This window comes from Hemicordylus capensis, chromosome 6 (assembly GCF_027244095.1).
Source record: "Hemicordylus capensis ecotype Gifberg chromosome 6, rHemCap1.1.pri, whole genome shotgun sequence".
Lineage (NCBI taxonomy): Eukaryota > Metazoa > Chordata > Lepidosauria > Squamata > Cordylidae > Hemicordylus > Hemicordylus capensis.
This window is the reverse complement of record NC_069662.1, coordinates 48,070,299-48,087,427: the sequence shown is the minus strand read 5'-3', so window position 1 is coordinate 48,087,427 and position 17,129 is coordinate 48,070,299. Positions and strand designations below refer to the sequence as shown.

At 42.9% G+C, this 17,129-nt stretch overlaps 2 protein-coding genes across 6 annotated transcripts in view; one reads left to right on the top strand and one right to left on the bottom strand.

Annotated features, from left to right (window-relative positions):
- The window catches only part of IKZF3 (IKAROS family zinc finger 3), an 86,743-nt gene extending 83,192 nt beyond the window's left edge, over positions 1-3,551 (bottom strand). For 3 of the 4 annotated variants that reach the window (XM_053262954.1, XM_053262956.1, XM_053262957.1), the window contains exon 1: positions 881-2,734. In XM_053262954.1, the coding sequence (XP_053118929.1) occupies positions 881-887 (7 nt within the window). In that variant the 5' untranslated portion in view covers positions 888-2,734. Of the gene's footprint in view, positions 1-880; positions 2,735-3,319 lie in introns of those variants that run through there. The other variant, XM_053262955.1, reaches the window with a different exon arrangement.
- On the top strand, positions 2,738-17,103 carry ZPBP2 (zona pellucida binding protein 2). 2 transcript variants are annotated; one of them, XM_053262962.1, is made up of 8 exons: positions 2,738-2,963; positions 4,569-4,646; positions 5,884-6,009; positions 7,350-7,511; positions 9,008-9,226; positions 13,457-13,542; positions 14,381-14,558; positions 16,984-17,103. In XM_053262962.1, the coding sequence occupies exons 1-8, from the start codon at positions 2,858-2,860 to the stop codon at positions 17,079-17,081; spliced, it is 1,053 nt and encodes a 350-aa protein (XP_053118937.1). In that variant the 5' UTR covers positions 2,738-2,857; the 3' UTR covers positions 17,082-17,103. The 2 variants fall into 2 exon arrangements, with proteins under 2 accessions (XP_053118937.1, XP_053118935.1); XM_053262960.1 differs by having other exon boundaries at positions 2,740-2,963; positions 4,566-4,646.
- Positions 17,104-17,129: the final 26 nt, after the last annotated feature.

Here is a 17,129-nt window from a genome sequence, read left to right as displayed (position 1 = left end):
ACAACTGAGTTCACTCTGTATACTAATTCCCATAAATTTGAAAGTTTTGACCTATGAAAACTGACTTTTGTTGGGTATATGTATACACTTTTGTTTGTGTGTGCATACGCACACGTGCATGTGCACGCATGCAAAGAGAAACCAAAACACTTTATTTTTTAAAAAGGAAAATGTGAAAGGGAGAAAGTAATTTCTACATTATAGCTAACAATCAACATGTGTTGCAAATTTACCTCATTTTGTACAGGTAATAAACCCAGAAGGAGTTAAATTCAATTGTCTCCCTGGAAAAGTCTTTTACAGGATGTGTTTGAATATATTTTATAATATTGCCTGTTACTCCAGAAATTCACAACATGTTCGTAGCCTGGTATTGAGGTGAGAGTAGATGGCTCTTTGTAAACACCGTGGAGGGAATTTTATCTTCTTACATATCTTTAAGAGTTCAGTGTTATATTTTACATATTTTGTCTTGAATTGCAGCAGAATAATAGTTGAAGTCAGTAGGCAGGAGGAAAGGAGAGACGAAAACCTAAGCGTACTTTTAAAAGTGAACGCAGTGGATTTTCCCATCATTTCATAGAATGGATGACCTGCTTTAATAAAAATCCAGCTTCTCTCCTAAAGCCCCTCATTCTTTAAATTCTGTCCTGACAAAGTTAACGTTGTGGTGGTAGGAACTTTGGAGATGGGGGTGGGTGGGAAGGAACTATACTTAAGAAAAAAAGGAGATGAACTTTGAAATAAAATCACACGTTAGTAATGGAGGGAATGATCAAAGTACTACTTGAGCAGAAGAAAAGAAAAGAAAGTAAAGACACAAAGGAAATGTGAGTTTTGCTAAACACAAAGTCCCCCAGAATTCCATTAAATCTCTCACCTTCCATTGTAGTCTGTAGCAGTTACTCCAGATACTTCTCTTTTGGAGTTGAGAATTCCTCTGAACTTCAGAAAAAAAGTAAGATTCCCAGCCAGACAGAGATCTGCTTCAAAAGGAGATGGCTTGCATCACAGACAGTGTCATCCAAGCTCATAAATGACAGGAAGCGGCTGTGTGTTGAATAGAAACAGAGCGCCCTCCAGTGGTGGGGGGAGGTGGCAGATTTGGTGCAAAATTACTCTTAAGACACAATAATTTCACAGTTGTTAATTTATTACTAATTTTTTGGGTGCTAGAATCCAGCCATGTTAGACAACATTTCTGTTACAGGGAACATCACTTCTCCAGCACTCAAAACATTTCCCATTTTGGTTTATTTGTAGAAAAAGGAATACTGGCTGGGGTTCTAGTCAGTCAGAAACACCACCTTCTACTCTGGGAGCTCTTTACTCTAATTTTTGGTGGTGCCAGTGGGAGGGGGGCCTTTTGGTGACATTCAACTCATTTAAGAAATAAGAATCAGTGCAGTATAGTGGTCAGAGTGCCAGATTAGGAGTGTGGAGATCCAGGTTCAAATCCTCACTCACACACCTTGGGCCTGTCCCTATCTATCAGCCTAACCTACCTCACAAGGTTGTTTTGACAATAAAATGGAGGTGGAAAGAATAATGTACACTGCCCTGAGCTCCTTGGAGGAAGGGCAGGTTATATAGTTAATAAATAAGGGGGGGAAATGCAATGAGGCAATTGGAATGGCAGCCGCTTTGGGAACATTTGTTGAAAAGCGCTATCTAAACCTTCGCCGTTAGTTTGTTCGTTCTAAATAAGTGTGGTGCTGGACTGTGGATCAAACATGTTCTGAGGCCCACAGTCAGTTAATGCCTGGGTGCCCCTCTGTGGACTGAGAGGGTCACCTAAAACAACACAGCCCATGTTCCCCTCAGCTGCACATTGCAAGGAGCCAGCATGGTATAGTGGTTAGAGTACTGGACTAGGAGAGGGGAGACCTGAGTTCAAATCCCCATTCTGTTGGGAATTCTCTTTGGTTTTTCATTATAGCAGAGTGCACAGAGGCACAACACAGCGGAATTTAGTTAGGCATGTGTGTATGCTGAGAGTAAAGTAACTTGGGGGCAGTTCATAGTTTCAAATCAATATAAATGATATTTATTAGAGAACTCCATTCTAGATAGGAAAGTGAGGAGTTAGGATCTCTAATCTAACTATCTAGCTGGATGCAGATGGATTCTGCATCTCTGCACACATGGTGCAGGGGAGAGGAGCTTGCATGTTGCAAGGTAGAAGGAAGGGAAGAGGAAGGGAAAGCAGGAAGGAAGGAAGTTAGTCCCTAAGAGTAGCAATCTACATTCCAAAAGGATAGTGTCAGAGCAGTGGAGAAAGGATAACCAATGTCTTGACCCTCTAGCCCTCTGACTCTAGTCTGTCCTCCACTGTCACTGAGACAAGAGACAGCGCAAAGTCCTTCACTTCCAACACATTGAGCCATGATACTAGCTGGGTGACTCTGAGCCAGTCGCTTCTCTCTCAGCCTAACCTACTTCACAGGGCTGTTGTGAGGAGAAACTTAAGTATGTAGTACACTGAACTGAGCTCCTTGGAGGAAGAGCGGGATATAAAATGTAAACAATAACAACAACAACAAGTGTGTGTGTGTGTGTGTGTGTGTGTGTGTGTGTGTGTGTGTGTGTAAGCTGTCTTGTCCACCATTACTACTTCATTGACAAGCCTCCAAGAAGTCCCCAAGTCCCCGGGGATACAGACTATGTACACCATGGAGGCAGGAAGGTCGTCATAGTAACCTAAGAGCATGTTGAGCAGACTGTTGGTGTGACAGTTGGAAGTTCCGCTGGATGGGGGGGGGGGATGCCTCTCATTCTCTTTCTCCTCCCCTCCCCCTATGGACAGAAGGCTGAGTGGGTCTGAGCAAGGGGGAAAGGATGGGCTCTCTGTTGCACCATGCAAGGGGGCAGTGGTTGGCTGTCCCTTCCCCTGTGCATCGCCCCCCACCTCCTCCTCTTCAAAGTGTGGGTTATGCTGAATGCTGCCATGGTCCTGACCCAAGGTAACAGGAATCCATCTTACGAATTCAGCACACTGAGGCAGTAGCTCTATAACACACACATGCACCCGCTGCAGGACCAGTCTTTAATTTCAAAAAAAGAGAGGCATGGAAGGTTAAGCTCTGGCCTGGGAGTCACAGCTCCCCTGTAACTAAGGAACCGTTCCTGTTAGCACAGGTCCATGTGAGGGCGTGTTGTGGTTTCTTATCCCATGAATTCTGTAGATGCTCAAAGATGTTCTTTTCTTTAATATCTCTTCACATCCACCAAAGGTTCAGAGTGGAGTTTGCTGAGGGAAACTGCGGGCCGCTTCCCCCCCACAAACTCCAAGTATGTATTAGTATCCCCCTTTTACTACCTTTTCAAGTGGCGATTCTGTTATATTTAGCAGGGGGAGAGCAACTGTTCCTTTCCAGCCCCAGCACAGCATCCCTCCAGTGGCTGGCTGTTGCTGGTGTCTACTTTGTTTCTTTTTAGATTGTGAGGCGATTCTCACGATCACCCGAAAGCGGGCTAAGGAAGCCTAGTCCGCTTTCGAGCAATCGTGTACTGCAACGGGAGCCACATGGCTCCCGGCAGCTAGCCCTCTTAAGTACTCCTCTCCTTAGCCCAGGTTAGCAGAGTGAGCGCTCCGCCAACCCGGGCTTCCGGATTGTGTGTGTGCTGCCACGGTGTGGCTCCACACCACGCTTGTGTGGGGCATTCAGCGAGTCTCACTGATCGTGAGACTCGCCTCTGTGAGTCCTTTGGGAACAGGGAGCCATCTTCAGTTATTACTGTGTTTATATGTAAACCACTTTGATAACCTTTGTCAAAAAGCTGTATATAAATATTTACTACTAGTAGTAATAGTAATAGTAGTTCCACCAGATGGTTATTAGGACCTGTTAACTAGCAATAGCTTTTTAGTTAGTTCCTCTTTTCTTTTGCTTTTTACTTTTTTACTTTACTCTTTTACTTTTAGATGAGTTTTCATCCATTTTATTGCTGGTTTTTAGATGACAAGTATTTTTAAAGGTGTATACACACACACACACACACACACCTTTAATTCATTTGTTGTATGTTGCTTTAGTTACCCTGGAAAGGCATCTAATTAATCTCATAAATGAATAATATAATAAATGGCTCCAGAATGGTGAGATGACAGCTGCACTGATTTCACATTGGCTTAAATTTATGGCCTAAATGTGCTTGAGCAGCTCATGTACATTTTATCACCATTAATTAACACACACACTGTGCCTACCATATGCAAGATAGCAGGTCCCCAGCCAAACTACAACTTGCTGCTTAAATGCCCTCTGGTCTCCTGTGTCTGAGGGTATCAATTTGTTATTTCTCACATTTATATCTCACTCTTTCTCTAAGGAACTTAGGCTAGCAAATATGAAAGCAACTCTTTTTTTATCCTCACAACAACCCTGTGAGGTAGGGTGACAATAAAGGGAATTGACTAGCCCAAGGACACCCAGTCAACTATGTGAGGAGGGATTTGACTTCAGATCCTTGGACCAATTCCAACACTCAAAACATACATACATTATGCATACATAAACATACATTTATTATGCTGAACTAAATTACTTTTATTTTCTCTGCAGTAGAAAATGGAGCAGATGAGGCACAGTATTCTGTTAAGTTAATTAAAAAGAATTACATTTACGGCAACACCACCCACAAAGGTAACATTTATTTTTCATTTCAAGATTATGCAGGGAAGATTTATATATGTTACACAGAATTACCAAGGAGAAGAACACAGATAATTCATAGAAGTCCAGTGAAAGCAACTCATACTCATCCAGTTTTTAAAAAGTGGCATTTTATGGATCAAAATGGTGGCATTTTGGGGGGCCCTGCTCCAGTAGGGTGAGCAGGGCCCCCCTCCATTTTGGGGGGCCCTGCTCACCCTACTTGTCAACAGCAAGATATTAAGTGCCTTTTTATGTAGGAATCTTGTGCTTGTACAGCAGATCCAGGACTACTTGTGAATCCTGAGCAGTGGGCCATCAGCAGCTTGTGGCTGGCTCCAGAGTATGGCAGTTCTCTGAGAGCTGAAAGCCACAGGATCCCACTTGGAATATCCGGGGCGCTTTCCAGACTAGACCCTACAACGGGGTCAGGACAAATCTCCGAAGTGTACATTGTGACACCACAGTCCCTGTGTGGAGTGCAGGGTGCAGTTCACATTTCCAGTGCTTTGTGAATTTAATCGCTGCAGTATAGAGCTAGGATGTCATCTATCCAGCGTGAAAAAGTTGCTGTTTTTTAGGGTTGTTGTTAGCTGCTGCCAGACTGCTCCCCCTGCTGTTTACGGCCCAAATGGAGGCATTTTGCTGCTAATGAGCAGCTAGTCTGGAAAGTTCCCAGAAGAAACTGGATATAATACCTTTTAGCAAAATAATGCTGTTGTCTTTTATTTTCCTTTTGACCATTTATTTTCCTTTTGACCATTGAAGTAGTAAATTTAAATTGAGTGTGTCATCTGAACCCGCCCAAGTCCCATTCCTGCACAGTGTTACTGAGATTCTCCCAGCTCCCACCCAACTTCTGTAACCAAGGTTTGAAGTTGGGTGGAAGAAGTCAGGAGCATCTCAGTAATGCAGCAAAGGAATAAAATTTTGGGGACTTGAATGGCATGCCAGTTGGGAGCACACACTCTCCAGGAACCTTTGGTTGCTAGCTTATCAATTTTCAGGTGGTTGTAAGATGTCCTATATTTGGGTTGTCCTAATTCAGACTGCATGGAGGGGAGGGGATTGAATGAATGCTCCTCCATACAAAAAGTAAAAATAAAAATCCCTGCACCTAGAAAACTGGCACATCATAGAAAAGGTTAGGTTATAACTCTTCTCCCTGACTGTACCTAATCATTTTGTTTGAAAGCTGTGGAAATTGTGTCTTCTCCTTGTATTACAGTGGATGTCTATGTTAAAGTGCACAAAAATAGCCCTTTTCTAGTCTGCATGGACTTGACTCTTTCACAAAGTGATGTCGTAGATCCCAGCTACCTATGGATAGGGCCAGATGGACAGAATCTAAAAGGTGAGGGGTTTTTTTTGTTTGTGTGTTTGTTTGTTGGTAATAGAATCAGAAATGGAAAGAAGCAAGAAGCTATCTAGCTTAATTCACTGCCACAAAGCCTGACCATAAATTTACCTTCTCCCCACAAAGCTCAGCCTACAAAATGTGGACCATAATGTGCCACAATCAGAGAGCAAGTGCACCACCAAAATTAGAAACATACATGCTGGTATTTAAAGAAGCTCAAAACTAATGCCGAGGTGAATATTAGGTTTCTGTTTCTCAAACAGCAGCTTCCTTGCAAGAAGACAAATTACTTTTGAAACTGAATGGACTTTCAAAAGCAGTTTACAATATGGCATGGCGGTCTGCTATTTAAATGGGAAGAATAAAAAATGGTAGTGGTCATGCTTAAAGTAGCTTTTTGGATCCTGGTCAGAAATAATAACTTCAGATTGATCAAGTTAACAAGCCCAGACACTGGCTACAGGGGAAAGCCAATTGGTTTCAGTCTCAAACAGGATCAGAGATCAAATCTGAACTTGATCAGTCCCCAGCTATTGAATAGGATGCTGGGCTATTCGCAGTGTAGGAGTGGATGAGATGACTCGCCATAGCCCTAACTTGATTGGAAGCTTTTAGTCTTACTATGTCAGGGAGAACCAACCGGCTCTCTACATGGGTGGAATCATCCTGGAGCTTGAAAGATGTCATAGCCCTGGGAACCTTTCACTTTGTAGTCCTGAATAGCTAATTACAAGGAGCAGCAGAGGATCCCACCTCTAAGACTCAACAGCTCCCAGCATCATCCAGTGTTTTTGTTCTCAAGATGCTTGCAGACCTCCCTTACGCCTCCCAGCAAAAAGGATGATCAGTTCCTTTGTACCCCTGCAGCTGCTCTAGAGCCCAGGATCTCCAGGAGGTTTTACAGACAGGGCTCCCCCCCCCGCCCCACCGAATCTACTCCTGATTGGAGTGTGCCAGTCCACATATTTGCTGGATTTAACCTGACCTCCCTGCGGGCCAGGACAGATAGGGCTTTGTTCCCCACCCCACCCCGAAGGGAGGCTGTGAATTCTGGCTTAGTCCGAGGTATGTCCAACTTAAAATAATCCTCTATTTCCAGCGGCTTTTGAAAAAAACCTTGATGTTTCTGCTAAGCTCCAACACTTGTCTTTGATGTGTGTAGGGGAGCAGCCGAGGGCTATGTGAATGCTCCAGCTAATCCCCCAGATTAAACTGTCTCGAATCTGCTGCGAAGTAGATTAGCTCCTCAGATACCCCACAGCATAAAGCCCTGTTTGTAAAACCTCCAGGCCATGCTGTGTATCTGTTGACCTGACTTCACATTTCTGTTTTAGGTGCAAACAATGTGAATCTCACAGCAACTGGAAAGCTGATGGTGCTGAATTTTAAAGAGCGCATGTCTGGATCTTATACTTGCACGCTTACTTACAGAATGATCCGAGCTGACATGCAAGAAGAACTAGAAAGATTCAAGACATATAAATTTATGGTTTATGGTAAGAGAAACAAATATTGTCCCTCCCCCGCAGCCCCTACTCTAGGCCATGTCTAATAGTGAGGGTCACAGATAGGACTGAATCAGTCTATTTAAGCTTCAAGCCCAAATCCAAAAACTGACAAACAAAATAATTTTGGGATTCAGAAATACACAGCCACATAATTATTCTGCCATCTTCCCTCCCAGTCTCCTTAAAAGAGATCTTTAGGTAGAAGCTATGTGAATCACCTGGCAACTGGAAAGGTAGCCATTTTAAATATATGGGTAGGCACTGGGTTTAGAAGATGAGTGACAGAGGTTTATAGTAAAGGCACAGATATTTATGAAGGGGAGAGGTATGAGGACCCAGCATGTTTCCTCTCATGGATAGAAAAGTAGTTGGGGATAAATAGGAAGGGTGCTATGAACCGAAGGCAGAAAACAATTGAGTGTGCAAGAGGTTTCAGACCTTTGAGATCCAGGGTCAATTAGACATGACATGAGAGATACAGAGGGTCATTCCAGATGTTGATATATTCCAACATCCGTGCAAATTACCATGGGGGGCGGGGAGACGAGACACGGGGAATTGGCATGAGAGAGGTTGTGTTATATTCACATAGTGCCATCTGCTGGCAATCTGTAGCATTCTGTGAAAGAACTGTGAAAGCACTGCCTTTTTTCAAGTTATAATAATTTCAGTTCCATGGATTGTCAGCAAATGGTGCTAAGACTACAACACAACCTGTTTCTTACTATGGATTTCCTGTGTTTTTCCCTATGGTAGTTTGCACTGATGTTGGAATATATCTTGAAGGACCCCATCTCTTTTTTTAAAAACCCCAAAAATACTTCAGTGAACTTGTTATGGGCTCTGAATTTAATTAGCATGGGGGAAGGTACTTAACTCTTTCTTTATAGGCCTTCCTTCGGAGGATAGGAAATAGTACATAAAACCCACACTGCATGGTTTTTTCCTTCTTTTCTTTCTGTACATCATGCTGCTTCCCTGTACTCAGTGACAAAGGATATAAATATTAAAAAATAAAATTTAAAAAATGATAGCACCACTAGTCTGAGCCATGTGTGGTCGAATTGCAAACAATTTGTAGATCACCCACAACTTACCAGTTGGTCTAAAATACTGATGGAAGCTAGAAAACAGGAATTATCTTTGATTATAAATCTGAGAGTGGGGTCGGTGGCTGACATACTGTGCAATGCTACGTGTGTGTTGCAATGTAAAGTTTGCGATGTGCAAAAGCGCTGCCATTTTAAGCACAAGTATTGAGCAAACACAGTTGTGTAATTGACGGCCACTGGAAATAATGGCCATCATTTTGCACAACCGCATGAGCATTCTGTTGCACCATACACATAATGGTGCACAGTATGTCCATCTTTATGTAAAATTAATAATTATTGCAGTATTATAAAGTATGATTAACAATAGCAGCATATTATATAGGAGATATTTAAATTCATACACATTTCCTCCCCTTGTCTTTTAAAAAGCATATCGGGAACCAGACTACACCTATCGAATATCTGTTCACTATACGACCAAAGACTGCAACCTAGCAGCAAACAAACAATTCTTCCTAGAGCTAATAAAAATCTTGAACAATCTGATTTCTTACCTGACTTGCCACATCATAGAGCCAGCGTACAGGTGTTACTCTGTCAAGCGACCGCAACAGAGATTGGAAGATGAGCTGTTTGTGATTTTTCAAGGTAACAGATTATGGACAGTTCTGTTTTGCCATCATGGCCTTTGGCCATTAGGAGATAGTGGTAGAATCCATGTGGGGCTGGATTGTCTTTGGAGGGAAAATAGCTCAATAGCTTCACACATACTTTGCATGCAGAAGGTCCCAGTTTCCATTCTTGGCATTTCTACATAGGACTAAGACCCTGAGGCTATTCACACAATGGGAGAAAATTGGGCTAGTGGAGACTAGCCCAATTTTCTCCCATAATGAGAACCACAGGGCTCAGCTGCGAGCCCGGTGGTTCCTAAGTGGGTAGCCCGCTAAACTACCCCTGCCCTAAACCCAGGTTTGTGGAGTGAGCACTCCGCAAAGCCGGTTTTTTGAATTGTGTGTTGCCGTGGTGTGGCTCCGCGTCATGGCAACTCATGAGTAGACCCCCGACCAGGAGGCTTAAAAGCAGCCTCCCAGCTCGGGGGTCTCTCCAGCATGCCCTGCGCACTCGCGCAGGGCATGCTGGGCCGCGTGGCCCCCGATCATCCCAGCCCCCGCCGGCTCCGTAACAGAGCCGGCAGTTGTGTGGGCGGCCGCTTTGGCCGCTTGGAGCAGACAGTCTGCTCGTGTGCGAGAAGAGTGGGCTAAGCCTGCTCTCCCCGCTAACCCTACCCAGGCGGCTCCCACTGATCATGGGAACCACCTCCTTTTCTGAAATCCTGAGAGCTACTGCCAATATGCCGACAATATAGAGCTAGATAGATCAAGAAACTGACTCATCATAACACAATTTCATATGTTAATAAAAAGTCCCATAGCACTTAGCGATAGCAATAGCACTTACATTTATATACCGCACTATAGCCGAAGCTCTCTAAGCGGTTTACAATGATTTAGCATATTGCCCCCAACATTCTGGGTACTCATTTTACCGACCTCGGAAGGATGGAAGGCTGAGTCAACCTTGAGCCCCTGGTCAGGATCGAACTTGTAACCTTCTGGTTACAGGGCGGCAGTTTTACCACTGCACCACCAGCAACACTTCCGTGCTCTCAATGGCTCAGTTACTGATGATGTGGCTTCAATCCCCTTAGATAATTCAGTTTCATGCGGCTAAAATGGTATGACCATTGCAGAAGTCAGTACATGAAAATGCTCAAAGTACACAACTGTACAAAAAATAAGATAAATATGGCATGTGTAAAGCCATGTTTTATATAGGAATTGATTGTGCACTGACATACTATAAAAGGAAAACATTCTCAAACAACCTATCTGCAGTTGTTCACTCATAGTAATTGCCTATAGTAAAGTACATAATACAAGAATCACCACAGTCTTGACTGCCATACAAAAGACCTGGAAATTTGTTCTATACTTCTGGTAGTCCTCCCATTTTGATAAACTTCTTCATGTACTTAGAGCAGTGTCTGTAGGTCCATCCATAACTATATGACATTCATGACTATTACTGCAATATCTGAGCAAGTGATGAAGTCAGGAAGTTACCATCTATATATTAGCCTCTGGTTTATAGCATAGACTACTAAATGGAGCAAGGGGCAATTATATTGTCTGAAAAACTTACAAGAGATCTCTGTGAAAAATACGACTTTCTTACCTGAAGCAAACTATTTGGAAAGGAGAAAGAAAGGAATATTTTTCACAGAGATCTCTCATAAGATTTTCAAACAATATAACTGCCCCCAAAGAGAGCCTTTTTGTCCAGAACAAGCTGGGATTTCTATAAAATATATACTATCTTACATTTACAAACATCTTGAGATATTTTCTCTTTTTTTGTTGGCATTTTAGCAGATGCTTTCCAGTTTTTTAATGCTTTCTAAATGGTGTAAGCTCACATAAATGAAGATGTCTATTTGCAATTCAGCTTTGGAGTTATGAATGGAGCTATGGAATCTGCTCTAAGAATCTGAAGAACTGGTTCATTGAAAACAAAGGGCTACTGGATGACCGTACCTACAGAACAACTTCCCAGAGTCTTTTGCGTGCCTATATCACATTTTTTAGGGCTCTTTGGCAATCACAATTGTGGTGATTCTTTCTACCATTGGGTATGATACCAGGGGCAATTACTATTTGTCAGTGAGCAATTGCGGATATCTCACCTGAGAATTGTTTCCTTTTATACCTTATCAGAAGATAATCAATTTTTATATCAAACGGTGTTTTGTACATACTATGCTACAACTTGTATGGGAGGGATAGGAGATAAGTTTCCTTGAAAAAGAGCTTGTTCTCCATTAGAGATCTTCCCCTGCAATGTTCAACACAATCATGGGATGTGTTATGGAATGCACTCTCAGTTCATGTGAGATGGGTACAGCGCCCTACCTAGAATTGTGCTTTGCACCACCTAGTTTTTTTAAAAAAAAAAAAATTTGGCTTTTTAATTTGTTACATGCCAGTGATAGTTTCCAATTTAAAGAATGACAGTTTGTTTCATTCAGAATTCAGGAACTGTAGTTTTTAAAAAATGGTAAGTGCTTCTGGTGCTCCCTCCAAAAGTGCAGTAGTAGGACTCCAAAAGTCTGCTCATTCAAGATTTCCCCTGATTCAGGCTGGACTTTTCATTATCACAATCACTCTATAATTAGTGAAGTGATCAATAAAAAAACACTGGGTGGCATGCACCCTCACGAGGGTGGAGCAAGAGCTTTGCCCTTGCAAGGACTGAACTAGTTACCCTGAAGGACTGTCTCACAAGGTAGCTTGTGGGGAGGGAAATTCAGATGCAATTTTTACTTCTCTCCCCTCCCCACAAAAGTCTCATTCACATGTAGAAATGTGTCCCTGAGGGCTGCTGAGTGATGGGGAGGATTGATGCCTTTCCCTTCACATCCTCCTCTGGCAGTAAGGTGGGGATTGGGAATTCAACTGGCTGCCCCACCTAATGACAAAAGCTGGCTACAGGGCTGGAGAGGCCAACCAGCAGTGCTGGATTTAGGCACAACCTAAGTAAGCTACAGCTTAGGGCCTCACATTATGAGGGGCTTAATACTAAATGCAATACTAAATTTCACATTTTACATAATAAAATTTCATTTAACAGCATTTCTAATGCAAATAGGCTTATTGAAAGATAACTGTTTTTGTTAGCTTATTAGTTTTTTGTTGCATCTTTGCCAAGTAAAAATAAAGCTTTATTATTTCTATTTCCCTTGTCTTTTTTGATAGAATAATATTTCTGTAATGTTCTGGGGCCTTTTAAACTTGACATAGTTTAGGATTTCCACATTTCGTAATCCAGCCCTTCCAACGAGGCCTGGCCACCGCACCCTGTGAATGGAGTGTGTGCTGCGGTTTATGCCCCAGAATACTCTGCAGTGCACAAGGTGGTAGTAGTAGTAGTAGGAGGAGGAGGAGGAGGAGGAGGAGGAGGAGGTTTCCATGGCAGAGAAATCAAGGTGGCAGGTATTCCCTCCTGGTGGAAAGCAACTATCTTAGATGAAGAAAATTCCTTCAGTTGCTGTCCATGGTACTCAGGTATGGTAAAACTAGAATGAAACATTCCCTCATCTGTCACTAGTTGATTCCCTTCTCCCTTTAGGAGTTTGTATTTTTTCTTCTTCTTGTTGACCCAAAGATGGAGCTACAAGTCAGGATATGCATCTCTTGTATTCCTCATCCTTAGTTACACTTCTACAGAGGGCTGAGAGAGCATAGCCTAGAGCAGGGATTCTCAAAGTTGGGTCCCCAGATGTTATTGGACTTCAACTCCCATAATTCCCAACCAAAGGCCACTGGGACTAGGGATTATGGGAGTTGGTCCAAAAACATCTGGGGACCCAACTTTGAGAATCCCTGGGCTAGAGGGAGCTCTTATACCTTTAAGGTTGCATTCCTAAGGATACTTACCTGGAAGTCAGTCCTATTTCAAACAATGGCTCTTAAGTTTAAAAAGCCTTAGGACTGCATGCAAAAATTCCAGCCCTGACCACTGCTAATTTGGCAAAGAGGCACCTTTTAATGTGGTGATTCTCTTTATTTAGCAGGGGGAGAGTAACTGGCTCTATCCACCCCCAGCACAGTACTTCCAGTGACTGTTGCTGGTGTCTATCTTATGTTTCTTTTTAGATTTTGAGCCCTTTGGGTACCACCCTGAGCCATTTTAGGAAGGGCAGTATAGGAAATAAATAAATAAATAAATAAATAAATAAATAAATAAATAATTTAGTAACTTTGGGCAGCAACTGAATTTCTTTCTGCATCAATGCTTGTTTTCTTTTGCCTCTTTAAGTCAACCCATTTGCTCCTGGCTGGGAAACTATTTGCCACATGCTTGCCAATGACTGTGAAGATGTGACCAATAACCGTGTTCAAAAGGTCAGAGATTCCCCCAAATGTGCACATAAATATTTGCATGCCTCAAAATACCCAATAGATAATTGAGGGGGGAAAGGCATCCCTTCATAATTAGCACATACCTTCCTACACACAGAAGATTCATAATTGCAGTGCTACTAAATTAGATTTGTTTGGGAGGACAAGCCCTCCCAAATGCTTTTCTGAGGTCAACACCTGTTCCATGCAGCTGCTGAATCAACAGGTTTCCATACTGTGCATGCAAGTACATGCATATTATTACAAGGAAGCAGGGGTCCTGGGACTAGAGCACTGGTACCCATGATAATCTACTAAACATGGAGGTGGGCAGTGGTAATAGGAAAAGCAGGGGATAAGGGAGGCCAGACAGAGAGACTTATTGAGCCCTAAAGTGACCAGATGCAAGACTCCTATACCTTTAATGGTTGTCTAGAAGGCACATGTGTATATGTGAGTGGGCACGTCTTTCTTATATCACTATGCTGCAGAGAAGAGAAAACCTGCATCTGTCACACTGTTAGCTACTAAAAGAACAGGGAGCTGGAAGCTTAAATGAAGCATAGAAACTCCATGTCTGCAGGAATCTCTTGCAGGTACATCCAAATATGTATGTACAACTCACAGGGACTAGAAACTTGCTCATTTGTAAACGAAACACTTGGGGAAATGGGACAAATGCTATATAAATCTATTGACAATGACAAAATAGGGTGAAGGATCAAATCCGTCTCTTATGCACACATATTTAAATAAAATCAGGAAACTAAAACAATGATGTATCCTGATGGTATAACATGAAAACAGTTATTTTTTTGACTTGGTTGCCTGTATGTTTTAGGCCCGCTGGCTCATTGAAGAATTTTTCCTCAAGCAAGAGTACATCCTGATGCATGAGTTTCAGAATGTCCCTGCAATCCATTATATAGACCATAGTTTCCAAGTCACTCGCCTGGACAGCTGTCATCCAGGGTTCGGGAAAGATGTCGTTACCCATGGTGACTGTGCAAATTGCTGTGGTATTTATTCATTTGCTTATTTATCTCATTTTCTCCAAAAAGCTCAATATACATAGGTGTCTTGCTCCTAATTTATGCTCACAACAACCCTGTGAAGGTTAGGCTGAGAGCCAGGGCCAGCCCCAAGATCACCCAGTAATCATTCCCCACTTAGGTATCCACTCGGCTAGTCTGTTAAAGCAAGCAAAATGAGGGTGGGCATTTAGCTCTGCCTACTGGCCAGGCCGCGGCAGGCCAGCTAGAGGCACAGATGCTCTGTGCCCGGGCCCACTAGTTATAATTATTATACTAACTTGAGACCCAATTACAGAGGGATATAAATGTGCCAAATAAATAAATATAGTCCTTAAACAATACATGGCTATGTACAAACATTTATAATAGTTTAATTATTTTGTTAATTATCGTATAATACAATCCTACTAGCTTACCCGCACAGAGCATCTGTGTGCTATTTGGGGCCGGCTGTTCTCCCCTCCCTCCTGCCCCCTCTCTCTTTTCCACTCACCCCCTTTCCAGTCTCTCCACTGCTTCCCTGGGCTTTGCCGCCCCATTGGCCAGGCCAGGCTTTGCTGCTGCCTCCCCCTTACTCGGGACGGCCAGGCCTGCCATCCCGCCGCTGCCTCCCGCCCCAGCAGCCAGGCCGAGCTTTTCTGCCGCCGCTGCCACTGCCTCCCTGTTACCCGGGACGGTCTGCCGTCCCACCGCCGCCTCCCGCCCCCAGCGGACAGGCCAGGCTTTGCCGCCACCACCTCCCCGTTGTCCGGGACGGCTAGGCCTGCCATCCCGCCGGCAGCAGCCAGTCGAGGCTGCATCCTCAGGCTGTTTTGTGGCCCTCCTCCACCATTTTTCCCTGAACTTTCGCCCAATGTCAAGAGCTCTCGCAAGAGTTTCACCACCAAATTCAGGACACGCATGCCAGCTAGGAGAATTAAATATATAGATGCATGTTTACTCAGAAATAAGTCCCATTGAGCTCAAATGATAAGCATGCATAGGATTACATTAGTCTATGAGATGTAAGAGACCACAAGAGACATAAGTTTGGGGTGGTATAAAATATGTTAAATAAAATAAAATAAAATAAAATTTATTATGTTTACTTGCACCAGGTTCTGCATGCCCAAGAGAATTTTGGGTTGGCATTTCTTAAACAGCAGCACATCATAAAATTTGTCAAACCTCTTCTGATTCAAAGGGGACTTCCAAAAGCGGATTGTGACATGGCAAGGGAACCTGCTGTTCAGACAAAACAAAAATCCCACTGGGCATGCCTAAAGTAGTTGTCTGGAACCCTGCTTTTGTATGAATGACTGCAACCAGACCCTAACTGTCTGAAAGATCAGGAACGAGCCATAGGCTCCAGCATTCCCTCTTTCCCCTTCTTCCCTTCTCCCTTAATCTATGCAGCTTAAACATTTACTTCCTGGTCTAATCGAACCATAGATTATTATTATTATGTCTGAACCAGCAAACTATGGTTGGAGTGAGCCCTCCCAACCAGCAATGCAAACCAGAATCAGACAATGGTTTACAATCCTGGTTTGGAAGGCTTGCTCAAACCATAGTTTGCTGGTTCAGACATAATCATAAACTACGGTTTGATTAGACTAGGAAGTAATTAAGTCATGCACGAGGGAAATGCTTGAGCCTATGGCTAATTCCTAATGCCCAAGTTAAGCCATTCAGTTTTACTTTTTTATTAATCAGATTAGACATGTGCCCCCATGCAGCCACATGCAAACAGAAGCAGACTGTTGCATGAATATCCCTATGTGAAAGAGGAGCTAAATATGCAAATGAGTGCTGTGCATAGGGTTCCTCTCCTAGATTCAACTGCTAGGTCTGTACAGCCACACACAGCCCTCTTCTAAAAGTAGTAATTGCATCTATCAGATGTTTAGGGAGTAGATGAGGTGACTCCCCATATAGCTGACTGATGTGATTACAGCTCTTAAAAGTGGGCTCTATTCATACAGCCCAAACTGCTGCCTGTGCACTCAGCTAAATCAAGTTCTTGATTATATTTGTGATTTAATCTTGTGAATCTGGTGTGCTACCCATTGTCACTGTTATGATGATTTGCTATTGCAAACTCTTGGAGTGTATCCATGATATATTGAAATAAACACTGGCAGTAACACCCTTCCCCCAATAAGATGGAATAAATGCATTACCACAAGATATGGGAACCACCACGAGCTGAGATGGCTTTAAAAAGGGCTCCACTACAAAGGATTATCTTCTTCCAATGCAAAGATTAGACAAATGCTTTGCAATGTTTTTGTATATGGCCCTATAAATATATGCACATGTGTCTTGTTTCATCTTCTGCTTCTCAGTTGTTGCAACAATGACAAGTACCCCTTGCTTGACTTTACCTTTCCAATCTGACATAGTGTCTGTTTGCCCATTTGGTTTGCAGTGGCCTGTAACCCTGGAACCTACAGCCCAAGTTATGAAGTTGTTTGCCAGCCATGTACAAACATTCGGATTCAATACTACGGAGCAACATCTTGCTAAATAAAAGCAGAATGGAAAAGTAGAGAGTAGTTGCAAAATGCCTTGTGT

Bases quoted from the DNA above. Each gene is read 5' to 3' on its own strand.
- ZPBP2 (XM_053262960.1), top strand. From the start codon at position 2,858: ATGCAAGGGGGCAGTGGTTGGCTGTCCCTTCCCCTGTGCATCGCCCCC. The intron at 2,964-4,565 runs GTAACAGGAATC...TTTTCTCTGCAG, and splicing joins TGCCATGGTCCTGACCCAAG to TAGAAAATGGAGCAGATGAG. The intron at 7,512-9,007 runs GTAAGAGAAACA...TCTTTTAAAAAG, and splicing joins ATATAAATTTATGGTTTATG to CATATCGGGAACCAGACTAC.